Source organism: Malus domestica, chromosome 01 (genome assembly GCF_042453785.1).
Source record: "Malus domestica chromosome 01, GDT2T_hap1".
Lineage (NCBI taxonomy): Eukaryota > Viridiplantae > Streptophyta > Magnoliopsida > Rosales > Rosaceae > Malus > Malus domestica.
In genome coordinates, this window is record NC_091661.1 from 14,391,133 (window position 1) to 14,415,059 (window position 23,927).

Consider the following 23,927-nt stretch of genomic DNA (forward strand, 5'->3'; position numbering starts at 1 on the left):
GGTTGGTATGTAACCATTTGAATATGGAAGGCATGGTATCATGCAAACAATGTAACAATTGTAATAGAAGGGTCCCTGCGGTGTGCAAAGGGTGGGTTTAGAGATGGTGAAGTTTGCCTAGGTCGCAAGATTAATGCTCATGGTTTCATAGTTGTGTTGTGTTGATGGCCGTGAAAACTGCCGACATTGGTCGCCTCACTGTTCCTCTACAATTATTTAAGTGTTTGGATCTTTAATGACTTCTAAACTTAATGGTTTTTAATTATTTCAAAGTGATTCATAAAGTTGGATATGATTTTATTAGAGGGTGTCAATTTAAAGTATGGATTAGGGGTTGACATTTTTAGGGTCTTCAACTGTGGATAAAAAGTTGTTCATCACGTTAGAGAGCAATTTCAAGTTGAATTATCACCATGACAAAATGTTTCGTAAACTTACTTACCTTAGAGTCACGTCAATCCATTTTTTCCACCATCGCAGATTTTTCATGATTCTTTTCAATTTTTTTTTCTTATAAATAAAATTGTTCCAGTCAACTTATCGATGCATTGACTTGTTTAAGTGGTGGAGCTTAAGCTCAAAACATGCGGGAGTATTTCTATCATTAATAATTTGTATCAAACTCAAAGTTTAATAAGAGTCCAACCTGCAAACTTTGTGAAACGGAACGATAGAATCACATCAATGCAAGCTTTAATCTTCGAACTCTCAACTGATGCATATCCTTTATGATGAATCACAAATGTTTTCTAGGTATGTTATTGATTAAGTACGTGAGGTGCAACTCCGTCTTGGATTGTTAAAATATATTGATTGTTCGAAATTAAGGGCTTACACTCTTAAATATACACTTTTCATCTTGCACAATCTACTGGTCTAAAGTGAATCAAACCTAAATAATTTGTTTGTTTCTATCAGATTTATAAATGCATGTCTTCCAATATTAATGCCGTTGAGCCATGCATTAGTTTTTATAGTTGGATGTTCGTTCTGTTTTTGGCTTCTCTCTAATTATATATCTGTTTATATTTTGTCTTCTTATTTCTCTAGGTTCTGTTTTGATCTTTGGAGTCCTGCATTGTTCTTTGTCGCATTAATACGCAGCTACGCTTTCGTCTCTACAACGGTTAGATTTCTGTCCATATAAAGAACCCTCACCTTTTTCCTTTTTTTTTTTTACATCTAATCGTTATATTAACTTGCTGACTCCTTTATTATATTACGATTATGGCAAATAAAGATCGTCTCCTCATGTACATGCTATAATGTGTTACAGTAGTCTGCACCTATACTGTTTTTTCACACCTTTAAAGAAGAAACTAAAGAGTTTCCAGAACAACCATAATGATAATACATAAATGATCCTTCATGTATGCAAATGATACTCCTATGGTGTACATCCGTAGTAATTCATATTTACACGTGTTTAATAGTTTGAAATTAAATTTCCAGTCCACAACTTTAGAACATCATATTAATTGTTAAAGTATGCCTTCCAAAGTTTGGGAACCATCATTTCCATCTGTTCTTCTATTTTATAGAACTGGGGGCTTAAACCAGTTTATTATATTGTTCCATAATTCATTAACTCAAACTTGGAAACATACACTGTTTTTCCTGCACAATATGTTGATGCAAAGTAAATTATTTCTAAATAATTTGTGTCTTTCTGTCGATTTTATACATGCATACCCTACATTACTGTGATTCTAGTACATTTGTTAGATTGCTCACAAGATTGATATTGGTAGTAATGTTTAACTAACAACCAAATATCCTCATCTTACCTAGGTTCAAAATAGATCTTATTGTGGAAGATAGCACGAATCACACAACTTCCTCATGATAGGAAGGTATGCTAAAAAAATACTTGGTGTTTCTTGCCACACTCTGGTGATAGAAGATGGATATAACGATCCTTTCGTAGTTCCGCCAACTCTGAATAATTTGATCGGCGAGACAAAACAATTCTAGCTCTCTTTCGGAAATCAAAACACTGACTTCATCGTTCATGGACTACTCCAAAACCAACCGCTCTCAAGCCCAACAATTGCCTTAGTCACACCACAAAAACCTGCTACCACCGCAGGAAAACAAATTATGACTGAAGCAACCCCAACCCATTGACACTTTCCCAGCGACTATATCAACAACCCCATTCAGTTACACCCACAAATACTTCAAAGAGAGCGTTGTTTCCTGATCAAGCAAACAAATCTGACAAGTAAAGTTTTCCGCTTGCTTAATGATCTCATGTGTAAATCTTACAAACTATGCTTCTCTTGGGTATACAAGAATGTATTGCTACTCATTAAAAACCTTCACACCACTATTTCGCACTCTTTTGTCACTCTTACATTCCTCTCTAACCTTATAAATTTATACCTTGATTCACAACAAAAAGCCTCGCAACGACCAAATAGAGACGACCAATTCTGCTAGAATCGCTAGAGAATTTCACAATCTGGTTGTCCCCAAAATTGAAATAGCAGACAAAGTGCCGATAGCCACACTCAGAACAAAATCTCAAACCAAAAAAAACCAAAGAACGGTAAATTACTATATGTTTTTCACGCATACACCTACATAACAAACATCATACTAGCAATTTTTAAACTATTATTTATATTCTTTGCTATAGTGCGGAAGATGTCCTCTCTCACAAAAAGTTAACGCCACAATCTCCGTGATCAATTGCTGCAGGGCGTAGTTCATGTTTTTAGCTTCCAACATTTTTGCTTCAAGACTTAGCTGTTTGAACAAGAACGAAACACTTGGTTTTTTTTTTTTTTTTTTGTTCACTGCTGAAACAAATAACTCACCTGCAAGTCATATATTTTGCCATCTCAACTGCAAGGGAAAATATGTATCGACTGCTTGTTACATATGTTTATTACGGAAACTGGTGTCCTGTATGTTTTTAGCTTTGCACGTTTGTCGTTGAAAACTTAGATGCTAAACTAAGAACAAAACAGTTTTTATGTTTTTTGTCAATTGTTCAAACATGTGCCTAACCTACAAGATATATATTTTCTCACCTTGACTACAGGGGAAAGATTTGTGTTAACTACATGTTACTTCTTTTTATTAGGAAACCAAAACTTTTTTTTTTTCATCCTATTCATCGTACACTGTCTTTCTAAACCAGCTCAGTTGCATGTATATAAAAATAAAGCTACATATCTTACCAACCCATTTACTCATCTATCCCTCACTTCATTCATAATTGTATTGAATTATTCAGGTAAAATGTATCATATTTATGGAGTTCAATGTGATGCATTCAAGTCCCGCAACAACGTGCGGGCACATTTTCTAGTAATTTCTACATTATATGGATGAACATATGAAAATATTCGGAATAGTATGTTCATGGATAGCTAGAGCATCCGCATCAAAATTTGATTCTCGGTAAATATGTTGAACTCCTTGAACATTGAATTCTCTGAGAAGGGATCAAACATGTATCATTATAGAAAAAATTCTCCACAGATTGATGCGAGCCTTTAATCATACAATAAAAAGTCTAGAATATCTTTCAGCAAAAATATTATTTAATCGAAGCCGTTTAGTGCACATAAGACCAAACTTTAATCACATAGGCTCAGGTTTAAGAACTGAAGAAAAACCTATAGGAATAGCTCCTGCAATTTTAACAACACTGTTGGAAACATGGATAACAAATCCGGCAGCTGTGAGACTAGAATGTTTAACAGATCCATCAAAATTCAAGTTCCAACACCCATCTATTGATTCCCAATTGATGTTAAGTTTAGCAATGTTTTTTTACCTGAGTTTGGCTGCTTTGTCAACTAGGGGAAGGGATAAATAGATATTCAGCTTACAATAAAAGGAAAACTAATGAAAAAGGCTTGAAAACTTTGAGTTTTAATAATAAGGACAAAATAAAGAGTAAAGTGAATAGTACCAGGATTGACTTTTTAGTGTAAAAATGTGGTTTTTCGTTAAAGTGAACAGTACCGGGTGCTTTTCGTTAAAGTTCCAAAAGCTTTAAGTCAGATGTTTAGGACACTGCATATGTAAATTATAATAACGAGTCTCAATTTATTTACACTTTGAATACGCAAGCCCCAAAAACCTATAAGTGTTTGGAAAACAAAAACAAAGCTTGATATGTGTAATATAGATTCCAGCAATATGAGATTTGTGTGGTTCAGATATCATCTGGATCCTTTATGTTGCTAGGAGTACGTCTAGGACTTGGTTGATCTAGTTCTTGAACAATCTTAGTGAGATCGCTTTAATAGTTACCAACATGAGCTCCATTCTGCTTCATGGTGACTGACCGTTTATGAAGATCATAATCTTTTTTATTTATTAATTCAAATTGCACCATTACATTCCGCTCATAATGCGACATAAAACAAAAAAAATAAAAAAAATAAAAAAAAGAACACAGTTGATTCTTCAGAAAAGAAAGGGGAAAAAAACCCCCGAAAAATGAGACAGCTTGAATGCAAACTCAATTTCCATTCGATCTCCCAAGGAGCATCAGTTCAACCATGCATCAATGCAAAATCTACAAGGTAGACTTCAATGTGTTTCCAATATCAATGACAAATCGATATCTGACATCTGCTTTAAGAAGGCGCTCCATGGCAATGTTCACATAATCCATTGGGATAACCTCAATATCAGCTGTTATGTTATTCTTGGCTGCAAAATCAATCATCTCTTGCGTCTCCTTCATGCCCCCAATGCCACTCCCAGCTACTATCTTCCTTCCTGCAATTGCAAAATGTACTCTTGTAAAGAAGTAGCCGCCGAAGACATTATACAGTTTAAAAAGTAAACACTTCATACTACAAATCCTCCATCCCTCGGTAGAAATATATCGTCGTACAGAGGAAACAAAAAGTAACATGTCGTCGTACCCAGTGCACAAGGCTCCCGCTTTACGCAGGGTCTGGGAGAGGTGAATGTCGGCTAGCCTTACCCCCATTTATGGAGAGGCTGCTCCCAAAAAGTAACATGTCATTGCATTATTTTATATGCATGCTTACCCGAGAGCAACGGAATAACTGGAAGCTCAAGAGGCTTCTCTGGTGCTCCAACCATCACTAGCTTTCCGTGAGACTTCAACAAACCAATCAAGGGCAATAGAGGGTGGACTGCAGAAACCGTGTCAATGATACCATCCAATGTGCCCATTTCAGCCTAAAAAATCCACACACACACACACACACACACAAAAGAAAAAAAAAAGGGTCAGTCACTCCTACACACTTCAAATCAACTTGAATTACTAAACAAACTTGTTTAACTGATCTTCATCACGGCTGACCAAAAACGAATCAGCACAGAGATGTTCAATCGCTTCATCCTTCTTATTAGGGGAGGTACTGATGACATTAACCTTAACCCCCATAGCCTTAGCAAACCTAACAGCCACATGGCCTAGACTGCCTAAACCCACCACACCCACATGGATACCGGGTTTGTCAAGTCCGAAATATCTCAAAGGGCTGTAAGTTGTAATCCCAGCGCATGGGAGAGGAGCCACTCCATCAAGGGGAAGGTTGTCTGGTATACGGACTACAAAGTGCTCATTGGCCACCATGATGTCAGAGTAACCTCCATATGTGGTGGTTCCGTCGTAGTACTTGGCACCATAAGTGAGTATCACTTTGGGGCAGTAATTTTCATGATGCTTGGAACAATTTTCACAAGATGTACATGATCCCACCATGCATCCAACACCTACCTTGTCTCCGACATTGAATTTTTGTACTTTGCTCCCTACCTCCGTCACTACACCAACAATTTCATGTCTGCATTGTCCAGTTCACATTCCATTAGTTTTGGATACCAAATCCAAATTCAGATACTTACATATGTGTTCATTCTACAATGTACTATTTGGCATCAATACTTGTAGCATTTAAAATGAAAGTTTAGTATGTACCCGGGACCAATGGATAGGTAGAAATTCCCCATTCGTTATTGGCCATGTGAAGGTCCGAATGACATATCCCACAGTATAACACTCTGAATATTACATCTTTGTCGCCCGTTTCCCTGCAACCAAAAGAACGCAATTTTCAGAGAACATATAAAAAGAGTGAGTAAACAAGAACTTGATGATGAAGTATGTATTAACACTGACCTTCTTGAGAATGGAAAGAAAACGCCAGATGAATCCCTGGCAGCCCAACCAAAGGCTTTCTTGGGGTGTTCTTGTTCTTTAGACATCACCATTTTCGCTTGATTAATTAGTACGAGAGCTTTGGCTAGTAGAACGACTGAGAGAGAGAAGTTTGGGAGTGGTCGGGTGCTATTTATATGTATATGGAGTGTGGCTGGGATGACGTATTGGGTGAGCGAAATCAAAAGTGAAAAGCGGGGTCTTCTAAATATTCCATTTCTCCTCTGAACTCTCCTAATGGTTTACTGACGTCATCCCATTGCAAAATTGCATAATGGCTTGCCCTATACCGATCTTCCTTTAATGTTTGCTTGATCCTTACTCATTTTGTTCTATTACTATCCAAAAAAGGAATCATTTTGTTATATATTAAGGTCACATACCCCCCAAAATTTCTCCCCAAACCCAACCCAACCCAAGGGGAAAATTTGGGCTAAATGCTAAATGCTAAACCAAGGCCAGATTCCGCCCAAATTTTAGCCTAGAAATTGGTGTGGGCTCCACCGAACCGAGTGAAAAGGGGCGTTTGTGCACTAAACGCAGCTCACCCAATCGCCCAACTCGCGCAACGCGCAACGCCTCAAATAGCGAGGGCCCTGCCCATGTGGGCCTGTCAGCCACGTTTCGTAGCGCCTCCAACGGCTACTTCCATCCAACGGCCACAATCTACAGGCCGTTGGTTAATCCAACGGCCTAGATTCAAATTTTTGTTTTGTTTTTATACTTATATATTGTTGAATCCAATGGCTGAGATCGAATATAATCAAATCTAACGGTAAAAAAAATAAAAAATCTAACGGCCCAAATTTAAATCCAACTGCTAAAATAATTTTAAAAAAAATTATTTAACTCAAAATTCTCCCAAAAATTCTATAAATACCTATGTATTTGTTCAAACATCCACACAAAACTCAATTTTCTCCTACAATTCTTCCAATTTATCTTTCTACCATTTCTTTCCAATTCCAAATTGTTCAACATGGCAATAGAGCATATTAGAGGTCATAATTGGACCTATGAGGAAGATGTTGCTTTATGCTTGGCATGGGTTTCTATTAGCGAAGATGGTGCAGTTGGCACAAATCAAAATAAGAAGGTTTTGTGGGATAAAATCATTGCAAAGTTTCAAGAAAATTGCAATTGCGGCAGCAGGACGGTGGTGGTGTTTATGATCGGTGGAAGACTATCAACAAAGCATGCACTTTATGGAAGGGAAGCTTGGAGAGAGTTATGGTTGGCATGGCTAGTGGAAGGAGCGCCACATAAATTGCGAGTTTTGTTCTTGATATTTTATTTGTCATGTACATAATATTATTTTGCAACTAATTATTTTTATGTACTTTTTGCATAGGGTGACAAAGCAATGGAAATGTACAAGATAAGAATAACCCCAAAAAATCAAGTTTTTAAGTTGCAACATGCTTGGGACGTCCTCAAGGATTGTTCGAGGTGGGGAACCGATGCGGACCAACAATGGGGAATATTATTTCAATGTGAAGCCGCATAAACAAATGCCAGAGATGAAGGTGTCGATGAAATGACCCCATCTCATTCTTTTACAAGGCCTCCAGGAAGAGATAAGTAAAAGGAAGCAAAGAGAAAAGGGAAGTCCCAAGATCCGATGAGTGGACACTTTGCTATCGGAATTGCAAAATTGAACGAAACCTATAGCGCTCACCAAGAAGAAACGGCCCGAATGCGTTTGCAAATGAAGGAAATCTTGGATAGGGAGCAAGATAGGTTTGAAATTAATTTGATGATGGAGGACCTCAGCAAATACACTCCAGAGAGGATGAAGTTCTTACGTGGTAAGCAAAAGGAAATTTTGCGAAAGTCTGCCTCAATGAGTATGTTTCAAGATGATAAATCCTCTGAACCTTATATCCCAAGTCCTGTACGAAGTCCATCACCAAGTGAAGATGGTGGATATGATTATTAAGTTTATGTAGTGTATGAATTATATGCTTTATTAATTAAGTTTACTAATTATCGTTTGTATTAAGTTTATGTAGTTTATTAATTATGTGGTTTATGAATTATCAGTTGTATTAAGTTTATGTGGTTTATTAATTATTGATTCTATTAATCTAGATGCCTTCAATAATTATTGTACTTATTATTCCACACTTTGATGTAGAATTGATGCCTTCAATAATTCAACCTCCATTCAATAATTTATCCAACGTAGTAGATAAAATACTTTGCACAAGAAGACACTTAAATTTATTACTAGAAACTAACAACATAGTACACTTAAAATTATTACATAAATGCTTAACCAACATCAGCAACGTTCACTTTCTCGGTGCCATACATGCTCAACCAAATCCTTGCGGGGTGTGTCATGACATTGAGGAGCTTGAATTCTATTTAAACGTCTCATATACTCACTCAAGGTGACCTATCCTGTCGGGTCTCATATGTGGTTGGAGCGAGATATTCAATATCTCTTGCAATAGATCTCGCATGTGTTGGTTGGTCATCATCCACATCTCCGTCTGAATCTTCTTCAATTTCGATGTACTCATCTTCCACAATCATGTTATGCAAAATTATGCACGTCATCATGATTAAATGGAGGTCTTCGATCTGCCAAAATCGTGCAAGCCTTCTAACAATGGCTGATCGAGCTTGTAGGATCCCGAACACTCTTTCCACATCCTTCCTGTAAGACTCTTGCCTCTGCGAAAATAATTTCTTCTTTGCACTATCGGGATGAGAAATTTTTTTGACAAAGGTAGACCAACTAGGATAAATACCATCAGTTAGGTAGTAACCTAGCTTATACCTATTACCATTTACCTTGTACTGAAATTATGGTGCCCATCCATTAACAACATCATCAAACGGAGGACAAGACCAAAGAACGTTGATATCGTTGTTTGATCCATGAGCGCCAAAGAAAGTATGCCAAATCTATGTGTCGTAAGACGCCACAGTCTCGAGCACGGTGGTTGGCTTGTTATGACAACTCTTGAATTGGCCAACCCAAGCAGTAGGACAATTCTTCCACTCCTAATGTATACAATCGAGACTTCCTATCATGCCAAGGAAGCCTCTTTTGTCTGCCTTGCTTAGAAGCCTCTTTAAGTCTTCACGATTTGGCCTACGGAGGTATGTGGCTTCATATATGGCTTCAACTGCCTTACAGAAGTGCTTCAGGTTATCAATAGCAGTACTCTTCACAAGTCGGCAATACTCGTCAGTTGAGTCTGTAGAGCACTTATTAGCTAGCATGCAAAAAGCAGATATGAGCTTCTGATGAGGTGATAGACCTTGTCGGCCTGTGACATCTATCTTCCTTTCAAAGTAGTGGTCATGATTGACAAATGCGTTCAAGATGCTTTCAAAAAGCTCTCTCCTCATCCGAAACCGCCTCTAAAAATAATGAGTACGAAATCTCAAACGCTCAATGAAATAATCTTTCATCATTTGATCATGATACTTTTCTCTATCACGCTGCACATATGAACGCCCCGTGACATAACCACAATGGCTAGATTCGCCATGGTGCTTAGATTGCATAAATGAGTTTACAAGTTCATCTTTGGCGTTGAACAATTCTGCATCCTCAATCTCAATCCTTGCTTGGTATTGTGCCATCTGCATTGCCATGTTACGCCTTCTTCTATCACCCATTGATGAGATATTGAGAATTTTTAGGAAACAAAAACTCTTTGAAATTTGAAAAATTGGTGAATATTGAGGATGGTTAATATAGAGGATGATTGAATATAGAGAATATTGTGTGATCAACTAATATCGAGATATGTTTATATAAAGGATGATTGATGAAAGTTGAACGGTTGGTGAAAGTTGAAAGTTTGGTGTTGAACGGTTGGTGAATTGAAAGTTAACCCAGGGTTGAAAGATTGGTGAAAGTTTGAGGCTTGATTTGTGGAAAATTTAGTGATTTTTCAATATTTATCGGAATTTAAATATTTTTAGATTAAAATGTTCATAAAATTAATTTACGATAGTTTACATATTTTAAAAAAAAAATTAATTTAATAAATAATAGTCTAAGTTCATTCTTTAATAATTCCGAGCTAAAATTTTAGATCAAAAGGATTGGAGCAGAAAAAGCTGTTTCTGAGCTAAAAGCTAAATTTTATGAGCTAAAAAATTTGGCTTTTAGCCCAACGGTTGGAAATGGTCTAAGGGGTTGGTATAGTAAAAAGAGAGTAAATTTTTTAAATTCTCAGTATGAGTTTGAGTTCCACGAAATTGTATGGGTTCATCCACTATGCTTTAACATATCGTTTGACTTGAGAAGTAAAAATACGCTGAAACCTTATGTGATACCGAAAATACATAAAAAGAGAATCAATCCATTATCGATGGACAGTGAGACCTTCTATATTAAAAGAATAATAATAATAATAAAGTCATCATGCAAATAGCCTATACTTCCACAATAGTATGTTAAGGAATGTGGAACTCTTGGTGGCAGCATCATACATACTCCATTTGCCCTTAATTTGCTGCTTTTAGGTGTTCTTATTAATTTGGATCTTTACCAAATAATTTCTAGGTAAATTATTCTATTCCCTCAAGGAAATATCAAAAAGTGAACCAATGATTACCACTACAAGTGGCTACTTAGCATTTTTTTTTCTTGGTGGAGAGTGAAGACCATTTAACAAATCACGCCACACCCTATATGTTGGAGAACAATTTATATATGAAACGGATTCAATGTCATGTCGTTCAAATTTAATAATATATTGTCATGTAGAGAAAAACCTGCACTGAAAAATATATTACAGGATGGGGGATGTCACATGACGATGAACATGTTCTATGTAAGTCTTTCTCCACATATCACTTTTCTACAATTGCAAAAAGCAATCATGCTTATGTACTTAGTGCAGGTTCCATCTCACACCCACCGATTCTCCTCCGCTAACCCACTAACATTATCACTCTGCTAAATACCAAGATATTTTACACTAATCTACACTAAGGGAAGAGAGAACAGTTTGAACATGAGACGAAGTGCGTTGAAGAGAAAGACCCTAAATACCAAGATAATTAACCACTTATAGGTAATTATTCAATGTTTTTTTATAAAAAAAATATATTTACACTAAGGGGTTGGGAGATTAAATTGTTTGTGAAATCATTATTCCTCAAGATTTGAAAGTAAAGAAGAATATCCCTTCTGACACACCCCGACCCGGAATGTCCATCTGGACTCCGAATCGAGTTGTGCTGGCTAACACCCGGAAGGTGCTGAAGCCATAAAGTGTAGTGAGGTGGAAAATGTGAATAAATTTAAACCTAAAAGTGTCTAAATGCAAGAGTGCGCATATGAGAGGGAATGAAACAATTTCACATGTGATGTCAGAGCATAAGTAAAGTACAATAAGGGTAGGATAAGAATTATACCATCAAAGGTAATCATCCATACCAAGAATTACCAAGAATTCCTCATCGTCACAAAAGCTCAGCTACTAAACCTGGAGGGGTGAAAAACAAGGGTGAGTGGGCCTAAAAATAAGGCTTTGTAAAAACCTTTTCAAAAACATAATAACTCTTTACCGTAAAACAAGAATAGTTTCCAATATAACATACTACATATAGTACAAAAATACTTATCATAGCCTGCAATACCTCAACAATTCAATACGTACAATATTTCGTAAATAAAACATCTAACGTCTAATAATCACATAATCTTGCATAAACAAACATATCGTATCAAGTGCGCATCGACATATGCGAACACATGAGTACATGCAGAGATATTCTGACATGAACAGGATTAGATGTAATAAATGATTTACGCTTTAGTACTACAATCACGTGAAAACTGGTGCTATGCGCATCACATACGAGTCCTAATTACCTATAACAATCTAGAATAGGACTGGCACCTACAATGGATCCAAAGTGAGCATACGGTGCGGTGTGAACATACACTTGAAACCTGGTCCTGGCCCAGGCGAGTACTAACACCAGTGTAGCACACGATGAACAAATAATATGAATAAAATCACGCAGTGGTAAATCGATAATTCCCGTCGACATAATACTATTCATAACCATAAATATGATTAAGGCATCCCAAAATAGTACACATACCGGTGCATCCCGTAGGATTATAATGATTTTCTAATTATCATCATTATGACATTTCTTATAAATGTTAATTTAATTATGGCAATCACGTAGGAACTTCGTTATTAGATGTATATATGGAAACTAAACAAATATATACATACTATATAAAAGAAAAGACCCACTCACAGATACTTGTGAAAGTTGCAACCGTTTGAGCTAGGAAAGCCAAAGTCTCCGATAGTAATCACACCTAAGCCAAACTCAACTAAAACGATTAAATTTGAGAGAACAGAGTGCGGAGTTGGAATCAAGGCGTCGAAATACGCCAAAAAGGGTCCCCTAGCAAATTTTTCGTAAAAAGTCAATGAAAAGTCAATGATCAACCTTAAAAAGTCAACCAAGCCGTCGAGGCGGTCAACTACATTAAAACTTTGGAATTTCACTAAATGGAAGCCAAAAGAAAACTTGGGGCATCAAAATTAGCCTAGGAGGGTTTCTTAGAAATTTTGAAAAAGCCTAGGAGGGTTTCTTAGAAACTTTGGAATCAGGCTGGGTCAACCTAGTTACAGGTCACCGAATCAGCCGGAATCTGGGCAGCGATTCCAGAGCTTCGTTCGAGCTTAAAACTTAACCATTTTCAATGAAATAAAAGTCAAAATGAAGCTCGTGAAGTAAGGGTTTGAAATATACCAATAGGGAATGGAGTCATGGCCGGAGTTGGTAGGAAATGGCATCTAAAACCTCAGAATCTCGTCGAAAAACTTAGGAAAGCATCCCCGCGTGGTTTCTATCCTCAAATCATTGGTCAGAAAATTGTGAAATCTCACTGGGAAGTGTAGCGATGGTGGCTACCATTGCTGCATCTATGCAGTGAGCACAGTATCAAGAAAAGAGATAGAGTGTTTGAGAGAAGCAAGGAGGATGGAAGTGGTTTGATGGGTGCGTCTTCGAGGCTCAGTGATTGCCGCTGGACCACCTCGATGTAGCACAAAGAGACGGGAGAGGTAGAGAGTTTGAGGGAAGGAAAGACAGAGAGCTAAGGGAGTCTGAGAGAGTGAAGGGAGAGAGAAGTCGAGAGAGTTCCAAGAGTATGGGGGAGAGTGACACGTGATAAGAGAGAAGTGGAGAGTTTGGTGAAGTGTGGGCCTCACGGTCTACTAGTAATTAGATCACTTGTTAAGCAGAGGCACATGCAAGGATCATTTGTAATTATGTGCGTCTTAGATTTAAAACTCCTATTCTCCTTAATTTAGTAAATTTTTCTTTAAAAAAACTTACTATTGGTCTTTTTGAAAGGGAAGTGTTATTAGCACTCTAAAAATCTCATTCTACACTTCTCACATGTGTATTTTTCTTTCCAAATATAGAAAGTTTGGAGTGTAGAATGAGATTTTTGGAGTGTCAATAACAATTTCTTTTTTTAAACCCAAAAGTGTTAATCGAAGGCACTTGCCCCTATTGGCCTACTTCCCATTGCCCTTTCCCTACTCGATGCACCTATTACACTATCTTGACCAACTACGTACCATTTACTTGAAAGTGAAGTATATTAACCGCAAGCCTAATGGACTGAATGCCTAGCACCTGAAGATATCAAACTACTTAGAACTTAAAGTCACAAGAATATGTTAAGCCATCTTCCAGCGATCAATCAATCAATCCTACCTAAGTGTGGGTAGTGGGGGCACGGCCAAATTGGATCGATTATTTCATTCCAAACCCATGATCAAACCAACTACAATATTAGACTTGGCATTCGTGTCGTGTTTCTCGTATTTGTGTTATACCCAATAGCTTAATGGGTCATGTCATGTAATACCTATTAAAGTACGGGTAATATGACCGACCCAAAATCAACCCATTAATATTATCAGGTAATATGACCCGACCCGTTATCCATTAAGAAAAATATATTTTAAATCGATAAAAATGAAAATGAAAAACATAATACTAAATTAGTATATACATACTAAATTTCAAAGTTAACCCCTTCATGAAAGTTGTAAATCTTTTCATTACGAGTGATTACACTTTTCACACTTCTACAATAATTATTATTAATTTTGCACTCAAATAAAACATATTGTTCATGAGATTTGGAGGGTTTTAAAATGTAAACAACCATGTAACCATCGTCTAAGCATTGAGGATGCAATTATAAATGTTTGTTATGCTTTCATATCTTTCAAACTTATACATTAATGATTATGAATTTTGCTTATTTTGAACTCCCTTAAAAATACTATTCATGAGAGTTTGTATGGTTTTATAAATTCAAACGATCATATACCCATCCTCAAAGCATAGATGATGCAACTACGAGAATTTGCATGTTTTTTTCATATTTTTTCACTCATATAAATTAATTATTATAATTTTTTAATGTGTTTGGTATTTTTAAATTACTTGATATTTTTATTTTTAATGTGTTGTATGATTTTTAATCTCAATCTTTGCCTATAATATACTATAAAATAAATAAATAAATAAAACTTAAATTTTAAAATTTATATAGAATAATAATTAATAAACAATATATACGTAGTCATTATATCTATTGTATTTTATAGTAAGTTTTTTTAGTAGTTTAAAAAGTTAAAATCATCAAAATAACTTTTTTCTTATCGTGTCGAAACAGGTTACTTGCATGTCACTCTCATGTAAACCTGTTAAGGACCCATTATTAACGTGTTATTATCGTGTGACCCGATAATAACCCGATTAGTTATTGTGTTGACCGGAAAACCATTATTTTTTGTGTTGTGTTACGAGTCGTGTAAGAAATTGTCAGGTCTATACAATTGTTTGGACCCGATTTTACACCGTCGGCCCAAGCTATCGAGGCCGATGATGAACATAGCTCTCAATCGTTGGATGACAGAGTAGTTAAGATAATAATTATTGAAGGATATATTGTGGTTTTAATCATGATGTTATCTTTTAATGGTGAAGTATTTTGACATTTTCTAATACGGGTTAAATGAGTTTCAAATTATCTCCAATTTAGAAGCAATAACATAGTTCCAATTAATTGGGGTTTGTTGACAGAACATGCAGAGATCAACACTTGGCGTGATCAGATAAGTCTTGAAGAATGGGATGGCATGATCAGATGGGCCTTGAAGGGATAATGAAAGAATATTCTTTTATTTTCCCATTTGGTCAAACAAATTTGTCAGATAAGTAAGTAGGTGATAGGTTTTAGCCTATCATGATATAGGGAAATGACCATGTGGAATGCATCCAAAAGATAAGAAAGGAAAAATAGGTTTTTTGGATAATGGCGATAATACTGAAGCAAAGTCAGGTTATCTATTTTTCTGTTATTTGCTAAAGGATAGGCTCTCGCTTGTCTAGTTGGGATTGAAGTCAAATTCTACTCGAGGATCAGGTCGTGCCAAGCAAGCATACAGTAACTATAAATACAGATGCAATGACAACGGAAAAGGATCTCCAACTCAACACACAAACTGCCTTGTGCAAACCCTCGCTCTACGCGAAACCTCTCAAACATCTTGAGATTTTTTATTTTCTTTTTCGCCAACACATCTTTAGTTTGGATAAACAGCACTGTAAAGGCAACCGGCAAACATCTTCAATTTTGATAAACAGCACTGTTGCCGTAAAATCAGCCGATCGTGGAGCACCTTCAGTTTGGATAAACATCACTGCATTGAGGTCGACTAGTTACCTATCCAAGTCTCGGTCAAGAAGGATTTTCGAATCCTTATTGGTAGAGATCATCTCATTAGCCTTCTCGGTGAAGTGAGGTGTTACAAGTTACTACATTCGGCACATTGAAAGCTGAATTTAATATTGAACTTCGCAGAACTAGCAACCTTGTCTTCAGGCTCTAGGACCCGAAGGCCGAGAGTGTTCCTTCCTCGGTCGCAGTCGAACGATTTAGAAGTCAGCAGCGCACCCAACACAACATCAACATATTTTACTCCTCGGTCAAGCTCGGGCAACGAGTTGGCACACCCCGCAAACAACCGAATGACGTAATTAGCTTACTAATTACTCGGCCTGTGCGCCACGCAGGCTTGGTAGTTTTTAGGGTCAACATTTTGGCATGTCCAGTGGGACTAAGTGCTAAAACTACGAAGTTCACATGATATATCAAGATCACAATCAATCAGGATGAGATTTGGTGCCTATTAAAGGAAAGTGTCGAGAAGCAAACAAAACTTCTTGAGGAGTACTGTAGAATTCTTGAAAAAATGCTAGGGCCGGGGGGCAATTTTTCGCTCCGGCCACAACTAACATTTGGCCTAAAAAGATTGTCGAGATGGCCGAAGAAGAACCTATGCCACTTGTTTTTTCGGTCGAGACAAAAATTATGGTAGGCCTAGAAGCAAAAGTTCAAGTCTCTAAGCCACAAATCAACTTAGAAAATGATTCTTCAGAAAAGTGCTCCAATGAAGAACAAGGCCGAGACATGGGCCTAGCTGAAAAAACCACACTAATTGATATGATTATTGGTGATAAAGCCGATATAGAGATATCCCATTTGGCTCAGTTGTTTGAGTTAAAAGTCGAAATTGACGAAATTATTATGCCTGGGGGGCATGACAATTGTTCAACACATTTGACAGCTAATAAAAAATATTTCACCAAGTCAAAAAATGTTTCTTTGCTATTCTTTTACCCTTCTTGGTTAGAGCGGTGTAGTGGGAGCTGCAAGCTTCACGTGTCTCAACTTTGTCAGAGAACTTTGGCAAAGTTATCTGTGGTACCCATGAGCTAATGTTGCGTGTGGGAAGTGGGTGATTGAATAGTAAGATTCATGTGCTTTCTACTTCACCAGAAATCTTCGACATAATGCCCATAATTTCCGCAAAGCTGACAGGTGCTGACAAGGCTGGAAAAGTAGGTGCCTCTTCGATTTTTGAGATCGGCCCTCGTGGTCTCTGAGCAGCCCAGCTTTTGAGAAAGCAAGCGCCTCTTCGATTTATGAGATCGGCCTTCGTGGTCTTTGAGCAGCCCAACTTTTGAGAAAGCAAACGTCTCGTGGTCTCTGAGCAGCCCAGCTTTTGAGAAAGCAAACGCCTCTTCGATTTCTGAAGCTCCGTCGAGTGCAGATTTTTATAGAGGCTGGCATTAAGTTCCAAAGCACACTTGAATCTCCACCAGTAGAAGCTCCATTCTTGCACTTCTAAGATCTTGATTTGTCCGACCTCTTCTCTCTTCAACACCTTTGAAAATGTCTGGCCCCTCCGACCGTCGTTTTGACTTGAACCTTGTTGAAGAGGCAGCCACGCCTTCTCCGGACAACATATGGCGCCCATCCTTCGTCTCCCCTACTGGTCCTCTTACTATTGGGGATTCCGTGATGAAGAATGATATGACCGCTGCGGTAGTGGCCAGGAACCTTCTCACTCCCAAAGATAACAGACTACTTTCCAAACGGTCTGATGAGTTGACTGTTAAGGATTCTCTGGCTCTCAGTGTTCAGTGTGCAGGTTCTGTGTCTAACATGGCCCAACGCCTATTTGCTCGAACCCGCCAAGTTGAATCATTGGCGGCTGAAGTGATGAGTCTCAAACAAGAGATTAGAGGGCTCAAGCATGAGAATAAATAGTTGCACCGGCTCGCACATGACTATGCTACAAACATAAAGAGGAAGCTTGACCAGATGAAGGAATCTGATGGTCAGGTTTTACTTCATCATCAGAGATTTGTGGGTTTGTTCCAAAGGCATTTATTGCCTTCGTCTTCTGGGGCTGTACCGCGTAATGAAGCTCCAAATGATCAACCTCTGCTGCCTCCTCCTTCTAGGGTTCTGTCCAGTACTGAGGCTCCAAATGATCCTCCTCCCGTGCCTGCTCTTTCTGGGGCTCTACCGACTGCTGAGACTTCTCCTAAGCAACCTTTGTGAAGGCTCCCTCTTGTTTGTTTATTTTGACTCATGTATATGTACATATTTGTGACTTATCGGGGATATCAATAAATAGCTTTCCTTCATTTCAACGTATTGTGTTGAATACACCAAAGCCTTCTTCGCTAAGTTCTCTGAATTTTCTTTTGTTGAAGCTTGTATGTTGAAGCTTTGTGAGTGGAGCATGTAGAGAGTTCTCATTAAAACCTTGCTAATTGGCTTGTAATGATGCCATCTGTAAGGCTTTTCGGATGGTCATGGTTGTATGTGTTTATATTTTATTCAATTTGTTTTTATACTTGATCTTAACATTTTCTCCCTTCTTTTGGCTGAATATGCAGACGTGATGGCAGCATTTCTTCTGTTGGTCGTATTGCAATTCAATCATTCTGTGCTCCACAGTGTGAATATACCGACATGGTTTGTGGCGCTGCTATTTGCTCTTACCGTTTTAATTGCATTGGGCCTCTGATTTACACCCGCTTCTTGGTTCCTTTGCCCTGCAGTTTTGTTGTTAGGAGTTTGTATGCCTTCTCCTTTTTGAAAACTTTTATTAGAATAATATGATAGATAACGACATTTCCTTGTTATATCAAAGTCTTTGGAATTTTATGCTGGAAGCATGATGAATATACTACTTAAGTTGAGCGTAGTAATGTCGCATTGCAGGAATGGGACATGCTTTCCTTTCTTAGATCTCTAAGAGCCATGGTCAGATCTTCAAATGCAGTTGCTGTTGTGACATTTCCACCTAGTCTTCTTTTGCCATCCTTCTCTATAAGATGGCAGCACATGGCAGACACCTTGCTATCGGTCAAAGCAATTCCAGGTTAATATCTGCGTTCACACTTGTTTTTGCACTGTCAAATATTTCTCCAATAATAATCCACATGAATCATCCATTCAGACGAGGACAAGGAATTGGAAAAGCTCCTTACTGGTTACCAGGACATGGTAGGGCTTCTCAATGTGCACAAAGTAGCACAGAATAATACACAGGTACTGCAAGACTATACTTCTACCAAGATCTAAAACTGTATGAATCAATTTCTGTCTCTCCTTTTTTTTTTTTTTTTTTGTTGCAAAAATGAATAGCATTTATGCACTTGCCATGAATTTGTAAACATGCACCTGCATGACCCACCACCCAGTCATCCTTAGAATTGCTTTGGTACTATAGCTCTTCCAGTTAACTTAGATTAAACGCACGCACGCCCATATTATAGGGGGCCTTTGCACTCCCCTCTTACAACACCACCGTCTGGCGTTGTGCCTCGCTGTTGTAGCCCACTCCTTGTTACCACTACGAAGCAACCTTTTATCCCCGTATCATGGCTTTTTCTTCATCTTGCAGTCACATTGTTTCACTTAGAGTAGCCAATCTATGTTGGATTTAAGATGTTATGAAAACTCGAGGTTAAAACTAGAATAGAAGGGGTTCAAAGGGAATAACTGATTTGGAAATCAACTTCCTTTCCTGTTCTGTTGCTTTTGCTTATGTGATTTAGTTTGATTATTATTCATGGTTTCTACTGTGTCAGCAGGTTCCTGTGATCCTTGAGGCAACAACGTACTCAATGAAGTTGAAAAGGCGGAGGTTTATGGTTTTAGAATGTCTAAACCAAGCCCCAATCGATGATTCAAGTGGGAGTTCGTATGGCACTTCGGGTAGTTGTTCTGTCTCCTCCAAAACTGGGGCTCTTGATTTTTAACACCCAACTTATATTCCTCTTTTGAGATGTCACTGATAAAAAAATTTCAGCTTGTAAACTCAACTCTAAGAGTCAGCCATCAACCATGATGGCAAATAGCTCCTTGTGTTTCTACAAAATGTTTTGTTTTAGCGAAGCAGTCGCAAGAATTAGAATTTTGGAATTGTTTATTTCTCTGATCAATGTTTCAACAGGTCTTGTTTTACAAGTTTGTGTCTACTTAGTTCAATGGATGTATTAGTATTTGCTAAAACACCCATCTTCTTTGATCAACATTCTCTCCAGAGACGGCCTCCCATGTCGCCCACCCGCCCCATAGAAGTCCCAGTGCCTGGTCGGGGTCTGATTCATTCCATTTTGACGGGTGCCTTTGCAGCGGTTGTCTTTGAATGGATGTCCTCGTCTAGGCCTGGCGACTCTTCTGTTGGCAAGGTGGGGTTTATTTTGTTATGTTGCTTGGCAGCATTTTGAGGACGAGAAAGATAAAATCGAGTCATACTATTTCAAGATGGAGATTGACGAATGTGGAATACTTGACAATTTCTTTTAGGCGGATGCTAAGTCAAGACGTGGTTATGACCATTTTGGTGATGTGATTGTGTTTGACACTGCATCCAACACCAATGTGTAGGGGTTGATGTTTGCTCCTTTGTTAGGAGTGAATAATCAATCAAACAACGATATTGGGTTGTGGATTCCTGAAAAAACGGAAAAGACCAAGAGCTTTGAGTAGTGGTTGAAAGAATTTCTTAAGGTTATATCACGTGAGCCGCCAAAAGTCATACTTACGAATCAATATGGTGCCATAGCAAACAAATTGTGTCGTTGAAAATCCAAAAAAAAAAAATGATGGTGGCACTGAATATATTAATTCTCATTTTACTCACTTGTGTCAAACAAACGGAACGGATCACTTGAATTAAGTCCTAAACCCGCAAGGAAAATATAAACTCGAAGACACTTAAGTCTGTTGTTTGCTAGGAGTACGTCTAGGACTTGGTTGATCAAGTTCTTGAAGAATCTAAGTGAGATCACTACAATAGTCACCAACACGAGCTCCATTTTGCTTCCTGGTGACTGACCGTTTGCAAAGATCATAATCTTGTTTATTCATTAATTCAAAATACATCAATACATTCCGCAACATAAGAAAACCAGAACCATTCTTCAGTAAAGAAAGGGGAAAAAACCCGAAAAAGCTACAGCTTGAATGCGAACTCAATTTCCATTCGATCTCCCAAGGGGCATCAGTTCTACCATGCATCGATGCAAAATCTACAAGGTAGACTTCAATGTGTTTCCAATATCGATGACAAATCGATATCTGACATCTCCTTTAAGAAGGCGCTCCATGGCAATGTTCACATAATCCATTGGGATAACCTCAATATCAGCTGTTATGCTGTGCTTGGCTGCGAAATCAATCATCTCTTGCGTCTCCTTCATGCCCCCAATGCCACTCCCAGCTACTATCTTCCTTCCTGCAATTGCAAAATGCACTCTTGTAAAGAAGTTGCCGCCCAAGACATTATACAGTTTAAAAAGTATACACTTCATACCACAAATCCTACATCCCGCAGTGGAAATATATAGTTGTATACAGGAAACAAAAGTAAACATGTCGATGCATTATTTTTTATGCATGCTTACCCACGAGCAAAGGAAAAACTGGAAGCTCAAGAGGCTTCTCTTGTGCTCCAACCATCACTAGCTTTCCGTGAGACTTCAACAAACCAATCAAAGGCAATAGAGGGTGGACTGCAGAAACCGTGTCAATGATACCATCCAATGTGCCCATGGCAGCCTAAAAAATCCACACAAAAAATAAAAATAAAAACAAGAAAACGGTCAGTCACCCCTACACACTTCAAATCAACTTGAATCACTACACAAACTTGTTTAAATTAATAATCATCTTACCTGCATTTGATCTTCATCGTGGCTGACCAAAAACGAATCAGCACAGAGATGTTCAATTGCTTCATCCTTCTTATTAGGGGAGGTACTGATGACAGTCACCTTAACCCCCATAGCCTTAGCAAACTTGACAGCCACATGGCCTAGACCGCCTAAACCCACCACACCCACATGCATACCGGGTTTGTCAAGTCCGAAATATCTCAAAGGGCTGTAAGTTGTAATCCCCGCACATAGGAGAGGAGCCGCTCCATCAAGGGGAAGGGTTTCTGGGATACGGACTACAAAGTGCTCATTGGCGACCATGATGTCAGAGTAACCTCCATATGTGGGGGTTCCGTCGTAGTACTTGGCACCAAAAGTGATTATCCATTCGGGGCAGTAATTTTCAAGATTGTTGGTACAATTTTCACAAGATGTACATGATCCCACCATGCTTCCAACACCTACCTTGTCTCCGGCATTGAATTTTTGTACTTTGCTCCCTACATCTGTCACTACACCAACAATTTCATGTCTGCATTGTCCAGTTCACATTCCATTAGTTTTGGATACCAAATCCAAATTCAGATACTTACATGTGTTCATTCTACAATGTACTATTTGACATCAGTACTTGTAGCATTTAAAATGAAAGTTTAGTATGTACCCGGGAACCAATGGATAGGTAGAAATTCCCCAGTCGTTCTTGGCCATGTGAAGGTCCGAATGACATATCCCACAGTATAACACTTTGAACATCACATCTTTCTCGCCCGTTTCTCTGCAACCAAAAGAATGCAATTTTTAGAGAACATATAAAAGCATTGATTAAACAAGAATTTGATGAGGAAGTTTGGATTAATATTGACCTTCTTGAGAATTTGAAGGGAGAGAAAATGCCAGATGAATCCCTGGCAGCCCAACCAAAGGCTTTCTTGGGATGTTCTTGTTCTGCAGACATCACCATTTTTCCCTTGATTAATTTGTATCTGAGCTTTGGCCAGTAGAACGACTGAGAGGGAGAGAGTGGGCTGGGTGCTATTTATATGTATATGGAGTTTGGCTGGGATGACGTACCGGATGAGCGAAATCGTAAGTCAAAAGCGGGTCTTCTAAATATTCCATTTCTTTCTGAACTTTCCACATGGTTTGCTGACGTCATCCCATTGCATTGCGTAATGGCTTACCCTGATGCCGATCTCCATTTAAAATTTGCCTGACCCCTAATCAAATGTTTGAAATCTTCAATTTGAGTTCGAAATCCGTTGAATAGTTTGGGATCATCGAATATATTTTGACGTGTTATTCGACTTGAGAAGTAAAAATTATCTGTCATCTTATGTTGTACCGAAAATATATAAAAGAAGAAATCAATCCATTACTAAAACACGGTAAGACTTTCTATATTAAAAGAATAATAATAATAATAATAATAATAATAATAATAATAATAATAAAGTCATCATGCAAAGAGCCTATCCTTCCACAATAGTATGTTGAGGAATGTGGAACTCCTGGTGGCAGCATTATGCATAATCCATTTCCCCTAAATTTGCTGCTTTTATGGGTACTTTTTAATTTGGATTTACCAAATTAATTTCTAGATAAATTATTCTATTCCCTCTTAAGTAGATATCAAAAAGTGAATCAATGATTATTACCACAAGTGGCTAGTTAGCATTTTTCATTCTTGATGGACAGTGGAGGACCGTTGAAATTCTTCGATATAAAGCTGGACTCTTTGGTTAGTGATAACTGTGGTCGAAAAGAGAAAAAGAAAACGAAGAGGGAGGTAGGAGTTCTCAAATTGATGTGCTTAAAGATCCAATTCAAGTTAAAAGGAAATGAGCGTCGAAAACAAGTACAAAAGAGAAGCTAAGTCAATATTAAAGACACACCAGTGGTAAGTAGAATTGTCCACGTCCAAACACAGGTATGCAACGAAATTAATTACCGATTATGCTTTGCCTCACAATATATTAGTGGTAGTAATATTTAAAACAACTTTGGATTGTTTTGTAATTGTCTAGGTCTTGCACGACTGAACTCGAAGAACACACAGAGGGCACTTCAAAATAAATAAAATTAATATTAATGTATAAGTATGAAAAATGTGAAAGCATATATAAATGCTCGTAATTGCATCCTCTACGCTTAAATGATGGTTACATGATCGTTTATGACACACCCCGGCCCGGAATGTCGA

General features: G+C 37.9%; 3 protein-coding genes across 4 annotated transcripts; 1 reads left to right on the forward strand and 2 right to left on the reverse strand.

Annotated features, from left to right (window-relative positions):
• Nucleotides 1-4,403: 4,403 nt before the first annotated feature.
• Nucleotides 4,404-6,255, reverse strand: LOC114819540 (probable mannitol dehydrogenase). Its single transcript, XM_070821588.1, has 5 exons — nucleotides 6,128-6,255; nucleotides 5,927-6,039; nucleotides 5,273-5,793; nucleotides 5,025-5,178; nucleotides 4,404-4,746 (listed from the first exon to the last, which is right to left on the reverse strand). Exons 1-5 carry the CDS (start codon nucleotides 6,217-6,219, stop codon nucleotides 4,541-4,543), a joined length of 1,086 nt encoding a protein of 361 aa, XP_070677689.1. The 5' UTR covers nucleotides 6,220-6,255; the 3' UTR covers nucleotides 4,404-4,540.
• Nucleotides 6,256-18,407: 12,152 nt separating this feature from the next.
• Nucleotides 18,408-20,030, forward strand: LOC114819560 (elongator complex protein 4-like). Of its 2 annotated transcripts, none has more exons than XM_029088690.2 (4): nucleotides 18,408-18,530; nucleotides 18,780-18,939; nucleotides 19,018-19,109; nucleotides 19,655-20,030. In XM_029088690.2, the coding sequence occupies exons 1-4, from the start codon at nucleotides 18,528-18,530 to the stop codon at nucleotides 19,820-19,822; spliced, it is 423 nt and encodes a 140-aa protein (XP_028944523.1). In that variant the 5' UTR covers nucleotides 18,408-18,527; the 3' UTR covers nucleotides 19,823-20,030. The 2 variants fall into 2 exon arrangements, with proteins under 2 accessions (XP_028944523.1, XP_028944555.1); XM_029088722.2 differs by having other exon boundaries at nucleotides 18,466-18,634.
• An 876-nt stretch (nucleotides 20,031-20,906) lies between these two features.
• LOC139196959 (probable mannitol dehydrogenase) lies at nucleotides 20,907-22,805 on the reverse strand. The gene is made up of 5 exons (XM_070823327.1): nucleotides 22,591-22,805; nucleotides 22,389-22,502; nucleotides 21,743-22,256; nucleotides 21,473-21,626; nucleotides 20,907-21,303 (listed from the first exon to the last, which is right to left on the reverse strand). The coding sequence occupies exons 1-5, from the start codon at nucleotides 22,686-22,688 to the stop codon at nucleotides 21,098-21,100; spliced, it is 1,086 nt and encodes a 361-aa protein (XP_070679428.1). The 5' UTR covers nucleotides 22,689-22,805; the 3' UTR covers nucleotides 20,907-21,097.
• Between the last annotated feature and the right edge of the window lie 1,122 nt (nucleotides 22,806-23,927).

Coding starts and splice junctions, on each gene's coding strand:
- LOC114819540 (XM_070821588.1), bottom strand. CDS start 6,219: ATGGTGATGTCTAAAGAACAAGAACACCCCAAGAAAGCCTTTGGTTGG. Junction 5,794..5,926: donor TACCTATCCATTGGTCCCGG/GTACATACTAAA, acceptor CTGGACAATGCA/GACATGAAATTGTTGGTGTA. Junction 5,179..5,272: donor AAGATCAGTTAAACAAGTTT/GTTTAGTAATTC, acceptor TGGATTTTTTAG/GCTGAAATGGGCACATTGGA.
- LOC114819560 (XM_029088690.2), top strand. Junction 18,940..19,017: donor ATCGGTCAAAGCAATTCCAG/GTTAATATCTGC, acceptor TCATCCATTCAG/ACGAGGACAAGGAATTGGAA. Junction 19,110..19,654: donor TAGCACAGAATAATACACAG/GTACTGCAAGAC, acceptor CTGTGTCAGCAG/GTTCCTGTGATCCTTGAGGC.
- LOC139196959 (XM_070823327.1), bottom strand. CDS start 22,688: ATGGTGATGTCTGCAGAACAAGAACATCCCAAGAAAGCCTTTGGTTGG. Junction 21,627..21,742: donor ACGATGAAGATCAAATGCAG/GTAAGATGATTA, acceptor TGGATTTTTTAG/GCTGCCATGGGCACATTGGA. Junction 21,304..21,472: donor AGTTTTTCCTTTGCTCGTGG/GTAAGCATGCAT, acceptor TTGCAATTGCAG/GAAGGAAGATAGTAGCTGGG.